General features: G+C 33.7%; 1 protein-coding gene across 1 annotated transcript in view; it reads left to right on the forward strand.

Annotated features, from left to right (window-relative positions):
* The first annotated feature begins 369 nt into the window (after nt 1–369).
* Nucleotides 370–16,254, forward strand: part of LOC18042927 (gamma-glutamyl hydrolase 2) — a 95,603-nt gene continuing 79,718 nt past the window's right edge. The window contains exons 1-6 of the mRNA XM_024183938.1: nt 370–656; nt 992–1,086; nt 1,398–1,457; nt 1,884–1,973; nt 2,112–2,174; nt 2,564–2,652. Coding sequence (XP_024039706.1) covers nt 1,443–1,457; nt 1,884–1,973; nt 2,112–2,174; nt 2,564–2,652 — 257 coding nt within the window. The 5' untranslated portion in view covers nt 370–656; nt 992–1,086; nt 1,398–1,442. The remainder of the gene's footprint in view (nt 657–991; nt 1,087–1,397; nt 1,458–1,883; nt 1,974–2,111; nt 2,175–2,563; nt 2,653–16,254) is intronic.

Here is a 16,254-nt window from a genome sequence, read left to right on the forward strand (position 1 = left end):
AGACACTACTAGAAAGATAGCTTTTACTGATACTTGTCTTGTGACACTTTTTTAAAAAGTATTAGTAATTACATATATTTGGGTTATTTTCTGTGTTTAACAAACAAGTGTCACTAATTACTGATTCTAAGGTATCAGAAACAACAAAAAAAAATCTATTTTTGTTTTAGTTGCAACTCGAACCTAGGACCCAAAACTAAAGTGCTTTATGTTCAACCAACAAACCACCAGGCCAAATTCATAAATTAGTTTGTGTTGAACATGTTGAAATTATCAAATTAAATTAATATAGAAAACAACAATATAAAAGGAAAAGCAAAAAACCCTAAATCAACATAAACATAAAATTCCCTAACTCATAAATCCATGGCTAGCCACCTCATCTCTCTAGCGATATCCTTCTTCTTCTTCATACCTCTAAAAATTCTCTTCTTCGAGCCCTAAAATTCAAGGGTCCATGCCATAAGAAATCCTAACATCACTGCTCAAATTCTAAGACCCATACCATACGAAACCCTAACGATCTACATTATGCAAAACATCCACCATGCCGCTATGCCACAAGCTCACAAGACCCGCTTTAGGTCTCCACATTTTGCTCATCCGTATATGCCATTTGCTTAGGCTTTGAACTTTTATCAATGATCGTTAGCGAGGTAATTTTTCACCCTTCACCCGTTTTGATTTTCTAGTTGGTTAGCGTAGCTTTCCAATTTTGTGTCTGATTAACTTGTGCTTATTTTAGGCTTGAAACATGTTTTGTTCATCTCTTGATTAATATCCTGCTGTTCAATTTCAATTTGGATTTTGTATGCATATTACGTGTGTGTTTCTTATGGCTTTACTGTATGCTTTTAGTCTGTCTCTTGCGTAAGAAAAATGTCTTTTACTGCTTACAATGATTATAATATGATGGTACTCTTTCCGGTATTGTTGATTGCTTTTGCTGTTCATTATTTTATTTTTACTTTTTTCTCTTCCTCAACAATAGGACAGAAACATTCTGGAAATATTTGATGGAGCAAATCAGGCATCTACCCTCGAATTCGTCAAAAACATTAATATTAAAGGAGCATTGTTCCAAAGGTACATAGTTTTCATTGCTTTTTAATTGATTTTTATGTTGTTACAATTAATGATGCTAGGAGCCTCTTCAAATCTAACTTTCTCAGCATGCTTACCATTTTTTGATTTTCAAACACTTTGACTCAATATTGATAATGAAGCTGTACACAAGATCCAAAAGTTTCTAGATAGTCTTGTCATGAGTAAGAAAAAGATTCCATGCCGTCTTTAACATTTTTTGCAGCTTAATCCAGATTGTTTTATTTTCTTCTTGGTATTAAGCTTCCAGAATGACATGATTTCGCAACGTGATACTCGTGCCCATTTTGCAGATTTCCCCAGAGCTCCTTAAGAAGTTGAGTACGGATTGCCTGGTTATGCAAAACCACCATGTAAGAAAATTGTGCTTCATGTATGGTTAACTTGCTTTGCATTTGTGTACCTAGATTCAATTTCTTAAAAATGTGTTAAGCTTTATGTTTTAAAACAACCATCTTTTTATTGTTAGATTCAATTCTCTGTTTTAATTTCCTTCATCTTCTGTAATAATGCTAGTCACTCATGAATATCTAGCTCAATGAAAGTGTTGGGTCTAATAAGCGAGCTTTTTTGGAAATCCTGCTTTGTCGTGAGCCTCTTTTATTCATGGAAGAATTCCATTTATATGGACTTCTTGTACAATTGATTCCTTAGGTCAGTGCACTTCAATTTTGGGAGACAATGGACTCTAAAAATGTTTAGATTTATTAAATTATTATGGATGATTGAGTAAATAATTTGGTTGATCTGAAATTTTATGTGTTGTACCATTACAACAGTATGGCATTTCACCTGAAAGAATGCAAGCAAACCAGGAGCTAGCTAAGTTTTTTAAGATCTTGACAACAAGCGTGGATGAATATAATAAGGTACAAAAGTAAATATTCCTTTGTTGAATTTATTTTATATATAAACACAGACTCATGATATATGCCTGAATGCTTGATATTTTAATGGCAATTTATCTAGTGTTATCAATTCTAACTTCTGTTATTAATCATTATCAGGTCTATGTCTCGACAGTGCAAGCTTATAACTATCCTGTGACCGCCTTCCAATGGCATCCAGAGGTATTAACTTCAATGCTCTTAATAGTGATTTTAGCTGCACCCCATTTACAAAATTGATAAGCTTAATATGGCAGACTGATCTGGTTAATCAAACCTTTTGAGTGACATTTGTGTGCTAAACTCTAGATGTGTGTGATGTTGTGGACAAGCTGTCTGGCAACACTATTTTTTTCTCTCAAGATGATTTGATTTCAGGCCAAGCTACAATTTTTTTTTGGTATTCATGTCATGTGTTACATCTTTCTAGTCAAGCTCTGTTTCTGTGTGGTCTATGAGAAAATATTTTTTTGTATTCATCCTATTTCTCCAAGTCATGTATTTCCTAAACAAATTTCTTAGTAATGCAACTGATTCTGTTTAGAGGAAAAGACTGACCAAATATGCTGCAGAAAAATGCTTTTGAATGGGGGCCAAAATCAATTCCACACACAGAGGACGCCATTCGGGTGACTCAACAAGCTGCAAACTTTTTTATAAGGTCAGTTCTTATTACCTGCATGATTGTTTATGTTACGAATTTCATTGTTAAGCAAGTGCTGGAATTTCATTGATAGTTTATTTTCTTTTCTTAATGACATATTTTATTAATATATATGAAGGAAAAATAGAAATAAATAATAATATATTGTCATTCGCTTTGGTTATTTAATAATCTTGTCTTGTTAACAAATATCATTAACATACTTGCATATATGGACAATTGAATATGCAAACGAATTTATAGTAAATTACATTAATAGTTGTGTTCATATCACTTTGATGACCAAAACTGATTAGGAACACCATGTGGTTAATTATGGGGTTATCTGTTCAGTAAAAGAAATTCAAATTAGGCCTCTACTTTTGAATGTACTCAAACAGTAAAATAATTAAAGAGACTGAGGCTAATAATATCAAACTCTACATTTTTTTTTTGGGTGATTATGGACTATGGTGTTTGCTGGAATAATCAAAAGCTTTTTTTTTTTTTCAAAGATTAGAGAAGTACTTGCTCGTTTGATCAAATTCAACCAGCCATTTATCAACATCAATACTTAAAAAGAAGGAAAAAAAATTATTGTGCCCTCTACTTTTGTTTGTAAAGTCTTGGTTTGTGAATTCAAAGGGGGTGGAACTATATGAATTAAAGATTGCCTGAGAAAGATAGAGAATATGCATAGCTTTAAGAGGTACATCTCTTAATTGCCTTGAACTCTATATTTATTGTGAATATTATGGATTAGTAGCTCCATAAATACAATGGCTGAAATGTTTTATTATTCTAGTAGAGTAATTTGGAATGAGTTGACACTAATTGCATTATGTTGTATTAGATATTAAATTTTATTATGAATTTTTTTTAGCTGGAAAATCATTGTTTTTTATATAATGAGAAATAAACACACTTTCTTGAAACTAGATGTTATACTGAAAACTTGAATGCTATAATTTGCTATCTCACTCTCTCTTATTCATATATATATATAAGAGAATGAATTCATCATCACCTTTTTTTTTTTTTAATTTATATATATAGTTAAATATATTCTACCTTATTTCTAATCAAATGAGTTAGAACATTCTTATTCTCTAATTTTCCTTTAAGATAATTGAGTTGATCTGTTCATAGCTTATGAATTTTTTGGTTTTCGAGCAAAATATGTTTATTTCTATTAAAGTTTGTCTCTGTATTGCTTGTTAATTTATTTTGCAACTGTTGGAATTTGGCAACCAATTTCTTTTCCTTTTTCTTTTATTTGTTTGCATATATGATTAATATGTTTAAAGTGTTTCTTCTTCAACTTATATCCCTAACCCATCAAATTCATCGAATGAAGAAGCTGTCCGTGAATGAAGAAGCTGTTTGTGATAATGCATGATCGCAGTACTTATGTTCATGGAGTGAAAAATAATAATCCTTCTAAATTTAGCTTTTAGATTTGGTAAATTTAGCCCTTAAATTCAGCTACGAGTAGAAGGAATTTGATTGGATAATAGCAGTTAAGATTATTCAATTATAAGAATAAGATGTCTTGTAATAAGACGTCTTTGTGTATTGAAGTATTTGGATTGTGTAATATATATTGATAATATTTAAATGTTATGAAAGGTTTTGATATATAAATTGATTTTTGTTCTTCTTTCTCACAGCCTTTTAATTCTATCAACAAATCAACGGGCAACATGTCATTTTATATAATTATTTTTTTAAATAATAAATAAAGTAGTGATACTATAGTAACAGTAATCACAAATACTAATATAGTATTGTAATATTTTGATACCATGGCGTTATTATTTTAGTGATACTATAGTAATAGTAATCACTGACACCACTTACAAGTATCTCTATTTTTCTGACTCCCAGATTACTGACACAATTAACAAATGTCAGTAAAGACCATTTTGATAGAAGCCTATCACAAACGAATATCTAATAAAATAATTAAATGATGCATTAAAAGACATAACAAACAAAATCTCAGATTTTTTTTTCCTCATTTTCATTTCTTTAGTTCTTAGCCAAAATAAAATTTGTCTATTGCCTCAGCCATGTTGTACTAAACTTATTAAAATAACCCACGAAAAAGCACTGAGCTGTGTGTGTGTGTGTGTGTGTGTGTTTGTGTTATATTAAAGAAGCAGCTGCAAAATTTGTATAACCATGAATCAAATTTGTGATATTTTGGATGGTTTAAAGCCAATAATAGTGTTGGTGGTGGTTCAAATTGCATATGCTGGGTTGAATATTTTCTACAAACTAACTGCAAATGATGGAATGAATTTGAAGATCCTTGTCGCCTATACAATGATGCTTGCTACAACTTTCGTTGCCCATCTTTGAAAGGTTAATTTAATTATTTGCTCATAATTACATTATCCTTTTAAAATTTTATACCTTAAGCCCTTTGATGTATACGAATTCAAACTAAAGGGACCGATATTTTGTAAGAAAAAATAACATAGTGAGATAACAATTTAAATAGTAGCTAATTTAAACAACAACATAAACTAGCAATCGGAAACAACAAATGAAGAACAGAAGAGTAAGGAAACTGAAATAGAAAAATAAACCTGAGGCCTGCACATGACAGTTTCCTTAAAACATATTTACCACCTCTTGGAGTGCTTAAGGTTTGTTGGTATCTGTTTCCCAGGATACAACGGGAACGAATTTCGTATCAAGCACAAACAGGAAATTCCGGCGAACCACAACAGCGGCAAATAAATAGTTACAACAGAGGATGTAACAGCTGATTTGTATTGAATTTTTGAATTCAATATATGCAAATAAATAGTTATAACAGCCAATTCAATTCACTGAATTGATTTGAAAATTGAATTAAAAAACGTGCATAACAACTAAAAAATTATTGTTATGAAGCTGTTACAAATTCTTTCAATTCAATATGCGAAACTGTTACAACAAAAAATTCAAAAGGAAATTAAAAATGTGCCATGCAAACTTGGATGATTTTGGTCTGACATTCGCGTACGCAGGACGTGGGGCGCACACAAGTTCAACCAAATCGGTCTTGGATTTGCACCCCTCCTGTGCATGCGCGTGTGGAGAGAGCCTTTATCCTTATAATTCTTACTCATGCATGGTTAAGTGTTAATATATAAACACTAATCCCTAGGCTTATTTTTCCCATGTGGGATAAGCGTCATTTCCTTTCAAATTTTCAACTTCAAGGGTGAACTTTGAGAGACAATTTCTCATTCACCCAAGCACCATTTTGCAAAAATAAGATTATACTTTTGAAGTATCAACGAAGTAGAATCCGAGCCTCACAAGATTTTCCACTTTTGTTAAGTGGGACCCACTCAAAATGTGCCCTCAAAATAACATATATACATGCTATTTTTTCAACACATTTTGTTTTCAGAAAAAAGTTCATATAACTTGTACTTTGCTATGTTGCTGAAGCCAAACCAACATTAGTGTTTATGTCATCTAAAGCCATTAAGTTTTCACATGTGTAACACGTGATTTTCAAAATTGTAACAGCATGATGGCACTATTGTTTTACAGAATTGTAACAGCATGATGGCACTATTGTTTTACAGAATTGTAACAGCATGATGGCACTATTGTTTTAATGTCAGTTCAACATACACATGGAGTCACGTGTGCTTGGTAGTAATCGCTGTTAATTTTGGCGAGAATCTGTGTAACATATGTGAAAAAAATGAATGAAAATGAGGCGGTTAAGGATTTTATAAGTAAAAGAAAAGAGCTGGAAAACAGGGTAAACACATGCACATGTGAGAGAGTGAAGGGAAGCTGCCAAATCGACCTAACTACAGACCAAAAAACCCAATCCGACCCCCGCAAACGTGACCCGGCCATATCTTGCGATTCCAACCACCCCACCGGTCAAGCTTGGTACCAATTTGAAGCTTGAAGACCGGCCATCATACCCCAGCCGTCATTGTCGTCGAAAATCGACCGGAACGCTACCGTTTAAGGCTTGAAAAACCACGGCCAAAACCCATCACCACCGCCGTTGATTCTACGAAATTTGACCACGCCACCACCTTAGTTTTGTTCCCCATGACTCCCTCTTCTACTTCCGACCATCCATAGCCACCGAGAGTCATTGTTTCACCGCTGGTTAATTGTGGGAAATTCACGGTTGTCGAGCTAGATTCCAGCGTTGTTGCCGCGCGTTGGAGCTCACAGCTGGTACCATTGAACGCAGCTTGGCCAAAAGTGTCTAACCCGTCCTTTCCGGCAAGCGTTGACTAAATTCCAGTGATCGTTGACTGGCAAGGGCATTTCGGTAGTTTCACACTCTGAGGGCAATTTTGTAATTTCTGAGCTTGTGGATATTTTAGTAATTCCTGAAATTGAGGATTGGGTGTAATTACGATTCTGAGGGTAATTTGGTGGCTTACGATTTCTAAGTATTTTAACGATTTAAGGAATCGAGGGTATTTTGGTAATTCTATTGATACGGGAGTTGTAAATTATGGATAGATGTTTGTTTCAAGTTTATTGCATAAATTTAGTCCTAATTCTGATTTACAGAAAATAATTATGTGTTTCCTTGATTTAGGAGGATTCGCGAGCGAGAATCGGTCCGCGAACGTGGACGATAACCGAGCGTGAACACCGTCACTGTGAGTGGAATATACAAAACTTATTTTCATAGTTAATTATGATAGTAAAGCATGTTTTCGAAATAAGTATTTTAAATGTTCTGATTTAGTGATTTTCTCGAAATATATTTTATTCACACATTGGTATTTTATTAAAATGTTTGGTTAATGATTTTGCGTATCAACTTTGAATAAGCATGATAGTATTTTAAAGATAAGAAAAGTGGATTCAAATGTGGTATGATTTAAAATATGGTTAAAAGGTATGTGAATATAAGTATAATGATTGTTTTTGAAATCATTAGACAATACGTCATTGTCCGTCCATTGAGGTCCGGATACGACGAGATTATTTCCTTGGGTAATTGTTTGGTGATGATTTTCAGATTTGTGTATTCTATATGATATTGTGATATGATTTCCATGGTTATTTGGTACGATGTTATATATGTTTTTCATGGTTAGTAATATGATTTAAATGTTAAATGATTTACTATTGATTTCTTGCATATGGTTTGATGAAATCGTGTTTGGAAATGATATGATTATTTCTTTTAAAATAAGAATTAATTTTTAAAACTACTATCCACTCACTGATCTCACTGGGTTTTATACTCACCCCATTTTTATTATATTTCCCCCCTCCCACCAAGAGGTTGCAGGTACACCAGATCGATCCAGCAGCTGTAAATATATTTTGAGTCTTGGCCACGTGATGGTGTTAGAAGATATATATGTTTTTGTTAGGACATCTTGGTTATCTCGTTCTTTTGGGATTGTATAATTTTGTTAGATTTTTCTTTTGGGATTAAGAATAAATTGAGATATTAATATTAGTTATAATATTATCTTTTGAGACTCTGGAGATATCTTGAGTAAAACTTAGCATTTTGGTTGAGGATGTTGAACTTTGGAGTTTGTTGTGTATTGAATTATTTTGGGAGTATTCGTTTTACATATTTTCATATTAGGAGTGATATATATATATATAGTAGATTCAGCCGAATTTTCGGCAGAATCCTTACTAATTAGATTATTATCAATCTAGTTTGGATGAGGTTAGATAAACTCACCTTGAGGTTCGGGGCAGGTCGTTTCAATCTGCAACAACTAACAAACCTAGAAACAGTCTTTATAAATGCTGGTTTTGGTGCATTCTTCTCATATGTAATCGTGAGAATTGAGATAGAAGTAGAGAGAGAACGTTAGTTACATGTATTCTCTATATCAATCTCATGTTCTCTGTAAATCTTTGATCCAATTTAGTGAAAGCTGAAGCTTATTTCCTCAGTGGATGTAGGTACCTTCAATAGGTGCTGAACCACCTAACTATTGTGTGTTTGTCTTGTTTTGTTTATGTTTTTGATCGATTATTAGCGTGTGCATATTTTGATTTGTTGATCTTGCATCTTGTAAGTAGAATTAGGTCATGGGGTGAATATGATCTGATTTATAAAGGTTGCATTCACAACAAAATGGTAGAATTAGAGAAGTTTACTAGCCAAAACGATTTTAATATGTAGAACATTAAGATAGAAGCTCTATCAATCACTCAAGGTTTGAGAGATGCCATTGAACTAGCCACAAGACTGAGGAAAAAAAGGCTTCATCATCAAAGACCCTTGAATAGGTAGTAAAGATTAATAAAAAGGTAAGAAGCACAATTATTCTTAGCCTTGGAGATTCTGTAATCAGAGAAGTTGCAAAGAAAGATATGTTGTTGTCTTGTGGCTAAACTTGAAAACTTTTATATGACAAAAGATCAAGAAAAAAATGCTTTCATTAAGGATGGTTGAAGGATAATCTCTTTATGAACATTATTGATGAATTCAGTAAGGTTTATGATTTTTGGAAACAATTGATGAAGGTCTAAGTGATGAGAGTAGAGCACTCTTGTTGATTAGTTCTTTGCCAAAATCATATAAGCATTTTTTGGAAGCCTTGTTGTATGGGAGGTAAACTCTTTCTTCAGAAGAGGTTAAGTCAACCCTTGGAACAAAGAAGTTGAAAGACAAGCAAGAAAATTCAGAAAGTGAATCCAGTAAAAGTTTAATGGCTAGAGCCAAATCTGAAAAGAGGGAGAAAAAAGAAAGAAATAAGGGAGATCAAAGTCAAAACAAAAACATTTAAAGTGTTTTCAGTATCACAAGGAAGAGCATTTCAAGAAAGATTGTCGTAATAGGAAATCCAAGATTAAAGATTCACGGGATAAAACTAGAGATGCAACCATAGCCACAAAAGAAGTCAATTTTGAGATTACTGGGGTAACTATAGCCTAAAAAAGGCTTCAAAGTCAGTGGGTTCTAGACTTAAGTTCCACTTTTCACATGTGTCCAAATAAAAGCTACTTTACTCCATATCAGTCATGTGACGATATTATGATTTTGATAGGAAACAATTCAACATGTAAAGTAGTTGGTATTGGGACTATTAGCCTTAAAATGTTTGATAATGTGTTAGAAAATTAACTCAAGTTAGGCTTGTTCCTGGATTAAAAAGATGCTTGATCTCTATAGGGATGCTAGATTAAGCAGTTTGTATTATTAAGGCTAAAAAGGGACACTAAGGATTATTAAAGGCGTGGCAATAAAAGGTAGCAAATTGAATGGCTTGTATGTGTCAAATGGACAAATAGCTATTGGGGAGGCACTCATAACAAATAATAAAGACAGGTCAAAGCTATGGTATTTGAAGTTGGGGGATATAAGTGAAAGGGGCTTTAGAAGAGCTTTAAAAGCAAGCAGTGTTTGGGAAAGATAAGACAGGACCCTTGGGATTATGTGAAGATTGTATTTAGGGAAGGCTTCCAAGATAAAGTTTGAAACTGCAGTTCCTACTGCCAAAAGAAAAATTAGGCTAAATACACTCTGACTTGTGGGAACCTGTACAAGTGATGACATCTTTAAGTGGCCACAAGTATTTTTTTTTCTATATCGATAACTTTTTTAGAATGGTTTGGGTTTATATTTTTAAATCCGAAGATGAGGTGCTTGAAAAGGTCTAAGAGATGGAAAAGTTTAGTTGAAAATCAAGCAAACTCGAAGGTAAAGGTTTTAAGAACTAATAATGGCTTAGAATATTGTAATAAGTTGTTTGAAGAGTATTGTGAAAAAACAATATTGCATTTTGAGGCATAAGACAATGACATATACACTTCAGCAAAATGTTTTTGTTGAGAGGATGAATATAACATCAATAGAGAGGGTAAGATGTATGCTGCTTTGCTTAGAGTTGCCAAAAATCCTCTCAGCATAGTATTTAGCATTGGTTGTTACTGGTGAATAGGAGTCCATCAACTGCTATAGACTCTAAAACACCAATGGAGTTATGGTTAGGAAAGTAGTTGACTATTCTAAACTCAGAATATTTGGTTGTTTGGCATATGCACATGTCAAGCAAGACAAGCTGGACCTAAGGGCATTGAAATGCATACTTTTAGAGTATCTTGCAGTGTTAAAGGCTATAAGTTATGGTGTGTTAAACTTAAACTACCATAGTTCATAATAAATAGGGATTTAACCTTCAATGAATTTGAAATACTGAATAAATCAAGAAGTTTGCTAGTAATAAGCATAAATTCGAAATTGTAATTGATAGAATTCAATTTGAAATAGTCTTATAAAATAGAGAAGGCTGAACCAGATGTTAAAGGAGAAGTAAAAATTGTTGCTGATGAACTTAAAGCTATAGAAGAATCTGAATCAACAGAAAGTAAACGTGACACTTATCAATTGGTAAGGGATAGAAAAAAAAGGTCATCAAACCACCTAAAAGATATGTAGTTACCGATCTGATTGCTTATACATTAACTGCTACTTATGAAGTAAATGATAATGAACTAAGAACTTATAAATAAGTCATTAGTAGCAAAAATAAGCTATAATGGCATAGAGCAATTGATAAAGAGATTGCATCTCTAATGAAGAATCAAACTGAATTGAAAAATGAAAAAGAAAAAAGGTAGTAAGTTGAAAATAGATCTTCAAGGTGAAAAAAGAAATACCTGATATTGAAATAAGAAGTTATAAAGTTAGATTGGTGGCAAAGGGCATTACTCAAAGTTAGATTGGTGGCAAAGGGCATTACTCAAAGTTAGATTGGTGGCAAAAGACATTACTCAGAGGGAAAAGATTGACTTTACTAAAGTTTTCTCTCCATTAATAAGGCATGCTTCCATTAGAATCACTTCTTCAACTTGTTGCGGTTTATGACCTGTATCTTGAACAAATGGATGTTAAAACAACTTGCTTACATGGTGAATTACAAGAAAAAGTTGTAATTTCAGCAGTCTGAAAGGTAATACCTAGTAAAGAATATCTATTTGCTTAAAAAGTCTCTATATGGGTGGAAACAGTCACTTAGACAATGGTATCTAAAGTTTAATAGCTTCATAATTAAACATGCCTATAATAGATGCAGTTATTATTATTCTATGTACTTTAAAAAGATAAGTGAAGGAAAAATGATATATCTCCTGATGTATGTGAATGATATATTGATAGCATGTCATGACCGAGAAGAAATTGATTAGTTAAAGGGTCTTCTAAGTAGTGGGTTTGAAATAAAGGACCTTGGAGTTGCAAAAAAGATATTTGGGATGAAAATAGTCACAAACAAAATGAAAAAGGATATATTTTTAACTTGGCAGAACTATATCAAGAAGGCTTCATTTAGGTTTGGCATGCATGATTGCAGACTTATTCAAACACCATTGGTCAGTCATTTGAAGATATCGAGTGAATGGTGTCCTCAAACTGATGTAGAACAACAAAAGTTGATCAAGATTCCTTACTTAAAATGTTGTTGAGAGCCTTATGCATGCATGGTAGTTACAAGTCTAGATATCTTACACGCTATGAGTATGGTAATTTGGTCTATGACAAATCTTAACATTGATCACTAGAGAGCAGTTTAGTGAATAATAAGTATTTAAGAGGCACTTTAGAGTGCGGTTTGACATATAGTGGATCCAACGAAGAGGGATACACTTTGATTGGCTATGTGTACTCTAATTTTGTAGGGATCTCCATAAAAGGAGATCTCAAACAGGTCATTTGTTCACTTTGGGAGGTTGCATTGTCAATTGGAAATCAACATCATAGATTGTGGCTACCTTGCCAAAAGCAAAGGCTGAATACACAACAACTGCAGAACCTTTCAAGGAGCCCATTTGGTTAAAGGGAATGATTACTTAATTGGGAGATAAACAAGAGACAACAGCAGTGTATTGTGACAGTCAAAGTGTTATTCATATTAGCAAAAACTAAACACATCATGAAAAAACTAAATATATTGATATAAAGTTGCATTTTGTGAGGCTTGTTGCGAAGTTGCTGAAGATATACATAGAAGAAAATCTAGTTCACATATTAACCAAGGTTGTGCCATCTGCCAAGTTCAATCTCTGTATGAGCTTAACAGGATTTTGTAGGTTTCAAAAAGTTCTAAATGTTGAGAAAGAAAGCTTCTAAAAGTAGCTAGAGTATTGAGATCAATGTGGAGATTGATTGATATGAATTTAAACTAAAACTATCGCCATTCTATTTTGAGAAAAGGAGTTTGATAAGCCATGACATTCACAAAGTGTAGTACATGTAGGAAGGTCGTGGGAAGATGGACGTGTTGTTAACTATTTATTTGCTTTAAGAAAATTGTACCTATTTAATAAAGGGGACGACAAGTATTTATCCAAACTTAGTGGTCTGTTCTCACCCTAAGAGAATTCTATTTTATTAACAATTATAGTCAAGCTTTGATTGGGACCTATCAATTGGTATCAGAGCTGCGTTATCTTGTTTAAAAACTTTATTATTCTCATGGCAACTAACAAAGAAATGATTGAAAATTTAGAAGCGAGGCTTGGCGAACTTCAAAATGGAATGCAACAAATGGAGATTGGCATTAATGAAAAACTGCATCAGCTCGAGGAGACCATGAATCGTATGTATGAGGCTTTCTTTTCAAATAAAGAAGGGTCCAGCCATAACGTCAATAATCACCCTAGCCATTCTTACAAGGAGAATACCAAAGAGGAAGCTGGTGGAAGTCGAATGATTTTCTCATAAAAAATGGCTAAGCTTGAATTTCCAAGGTACACTAGAGATGATCTTACGGAGTGGTTTAGCAAAGTTTCCTAATTTTTTGAATACCAGGGAACAACAGAGGCACAAAAGGTTGCATTGGCGTCTTTTCACCTTGAGGGAGAAACCAATCAATGGTGGCAGTGGTTGCGACGAGCTTACCAAGAGGAAGGAAGTTTGGTGACATGGGAAACCTTTGCTGAGGAATTATGGGCTCGTTTTGGTCCTACTGAATGTGAAGACTTTGATGAAGCTTTATCTAGAGTAAAACAAACCAGTTCCCTTCGCGATTACCAAAAGGAGTTTGAAAGGCTTGGTAACAGAGTTCATGGCTGGACACAGAAAGCTCTTATGGGAACATTCATGGGCGGACTAAAATTGGAGATATCTGAAGACATCCGCATGTTCAAACCAAGAATGCTAAAGGAAGCCATCAGTTTAGCTCGCATGAAAGATGACCAGCTATCAGAACAAAAGAAAATCCTTCTACCACCAATGGAATCTCCAACAACAGGGCCCGTGAAGCGGCTAACTGTTAGCCTAAAGGGCCTACACATTATGTAATTTTGATGATAACAAACATGTGTCTTAAGTGATTTTATAAATATTGTATTTCATATTTCACTAGTTCTTGAAGGATAATATTTATGATGAGGTGAATCACGTGAAATCAAGCTCAAGACACTCAACGGACAACGGCACGTTCAAGAATAAAGTTTAGAGCTCAACGGACTAATTATTGCGATAAATTCTTATAAAGCTGGTATGATTTAATTGATGCATGATTTAGCATTTGAAAAGCTCAAGAATTTATTTAAATAATTACTTTTCGTAAATTAAAATTGGATCTTTTTGCAAATATTTGAAATATTTTGGGCTATACTATAATTTATGAAAGTTTGAGGATCTGAATATAATTCAAACATTTGAAATCCAAAATTGGACAGAGAGTGAGCGGTTAACCGCCTAAGGCTAGTGGCTTGTCGCTTGAGGAAATCTCATATTTTCAAATTTTGGACTAAAGTAAAAGATTTTGAAAACTTTGAAAAATATGGGTATTATGCTAAATTTTAAAAAGAACTTCTTTGAAAAATACTATTATAGTTGGGGTCATATCATAATTTTAGAAAGTCTGGGGAATGACAAGTATTATTTAGAAGTTCTGAAATTGGACTAGTAGGCGAGGATTGCCGAACCATGTAAAAATCATTGTGTTTATTTTCTCTTCCCTCACTCTTTTAATATCGTGCTTGATTGAATTTATTATTTTTTATTTCATTAAGACATTAAATTGAATTGTTGTGCGGTTTGCTTAGTATAAGTATTAAAATCTCAATTCACCCCCCCTCTTGGGTTGCATAACTTGCATTTCACTAACATGGGAGGAAATGAAAAGGAAGAGGGCTCAAGGCCTTTGTTTTAATTGTGATGATAAATTTTCTTTTGGCCAGAATAGTATGGGTCGCCAACTTTTACTATTGAAAGGGAATACTAATGACCAATTTAGTGGAGACATTAACGAGCTCATTGGGGGCTAGTTCTCTACCTTGAACCTTGAGGACAAGGTTCCACTAAAAGGGGAAGGTATTGATAAGCCATGGCATTCACAAAGTGTAGTACATGTAGGAAGGTTGTGGGATGGACGTACTGTTAACTATTTATTTACAATATAAGCAGTTATTTTCCTTAATTATAGCGATTGTGGATCTTAAGTTTAAGAGTAGTAGTTAAACGATTGTATTTAAATTGGATACTATTCAATAAAGGGGACGACAAGTATTTATCCAAACTCAATGGTATGTTCTCACCCTAAGAGAATTCTATTTATTAACAATTACAGTCAAGGTTTGATTGGGACCTATCAGAGTTCATATGACTTGTTTATCGGTATATTGCTGAAAACCGACATTAGTCGTCATGTCATCTAAAACTATTGGACGGGTGGGCGCCCAAGATGGGCTGACACGACCTGACCCCACCCGCACATGATAACCACTTATTGGTTACCATGCATGTTTGAGAGAGGGAACTTGAACACAAATCAACTTTCCAACCGCTCCCAACCGCTGTATATATCAAAAACTGCTGCTAGAAAAGAAAAAGGAAGTTAACGATTCCATTTCATTTAGAAAAAAACAGTAGAGTGTGTGTGTGTGGGTGAAAGAAAAGATTAAACAAAAAACCTTGTGTAATCCGAAAAAGGCAAATATATGATGACTTGAGGAAAATTTCCGCTCGTGATTTCTTTCCGACTTGTGACGTGATCCAACACTTGTTTATTCCGCCACATAATTTGAAAAGGTAAGGCCTTTGGACTCCTTTTTTGAATTTCTTTCATTGGTATCAGAGCCTGAATGTGTTGGATTCGTGCATTGGTTGGATTTGATTCATGAAAAGCATGATTTTTTATTTTATTAATTTTTGCGATGGCTATTGTTTTAAGTGTTCTGGAATGTTTAATATGAATGTATAAATTCTGGAATTGAAGTTATTAAAACTGGCCTAGGGTTTAGATTGCATGAGCCCTAAATATTTTATGAAACCTGAAACTTTAATGGATCATATCTTTTGATCTAGAATACCTGACAATATGTGTGATATATCATTTAAAGATCTTTTCGAGAGCTTTCTAACGATATATGATTTGTTAAAAACAGACTTAAGACGAGAAAGTTATGGCCAAGATATGATTCTGGTTAGATTAAGGTTTGGAAAGGGTTAAGAAACCCTAACTTAGAGAAGATGATGAACAGTTCCGGAGTTAGTTTTTTGACGATTCCGGCCTATTTCGACCTCCGTTTGAAAATCCAAATGTACGATTGTGTTCATAATAAAAAATGGAGTCGAACAGTGTCGGACCCAATGCTACTAAAGCGGCGCAAAGTTCCCACGCGCAGTTGTGTGTGTTTGAACGC

Source organism: Citrus clementina, unplaced genomic scaffold (assembly GCF_000493195.1).
Source record: "Citrus clementina cultivar Clemenules unplaced genomic scaffold, Citrus_clementina_v1.0 scaffold_5, whole genome shotgun sequence".
NCBI classification, from domain to species: Eukaryota; Viridiplantae; Streptophyta; class Magnoliopsida; order Sapindales; family Rutaceae; genus Citrus; species Citrus x clementina.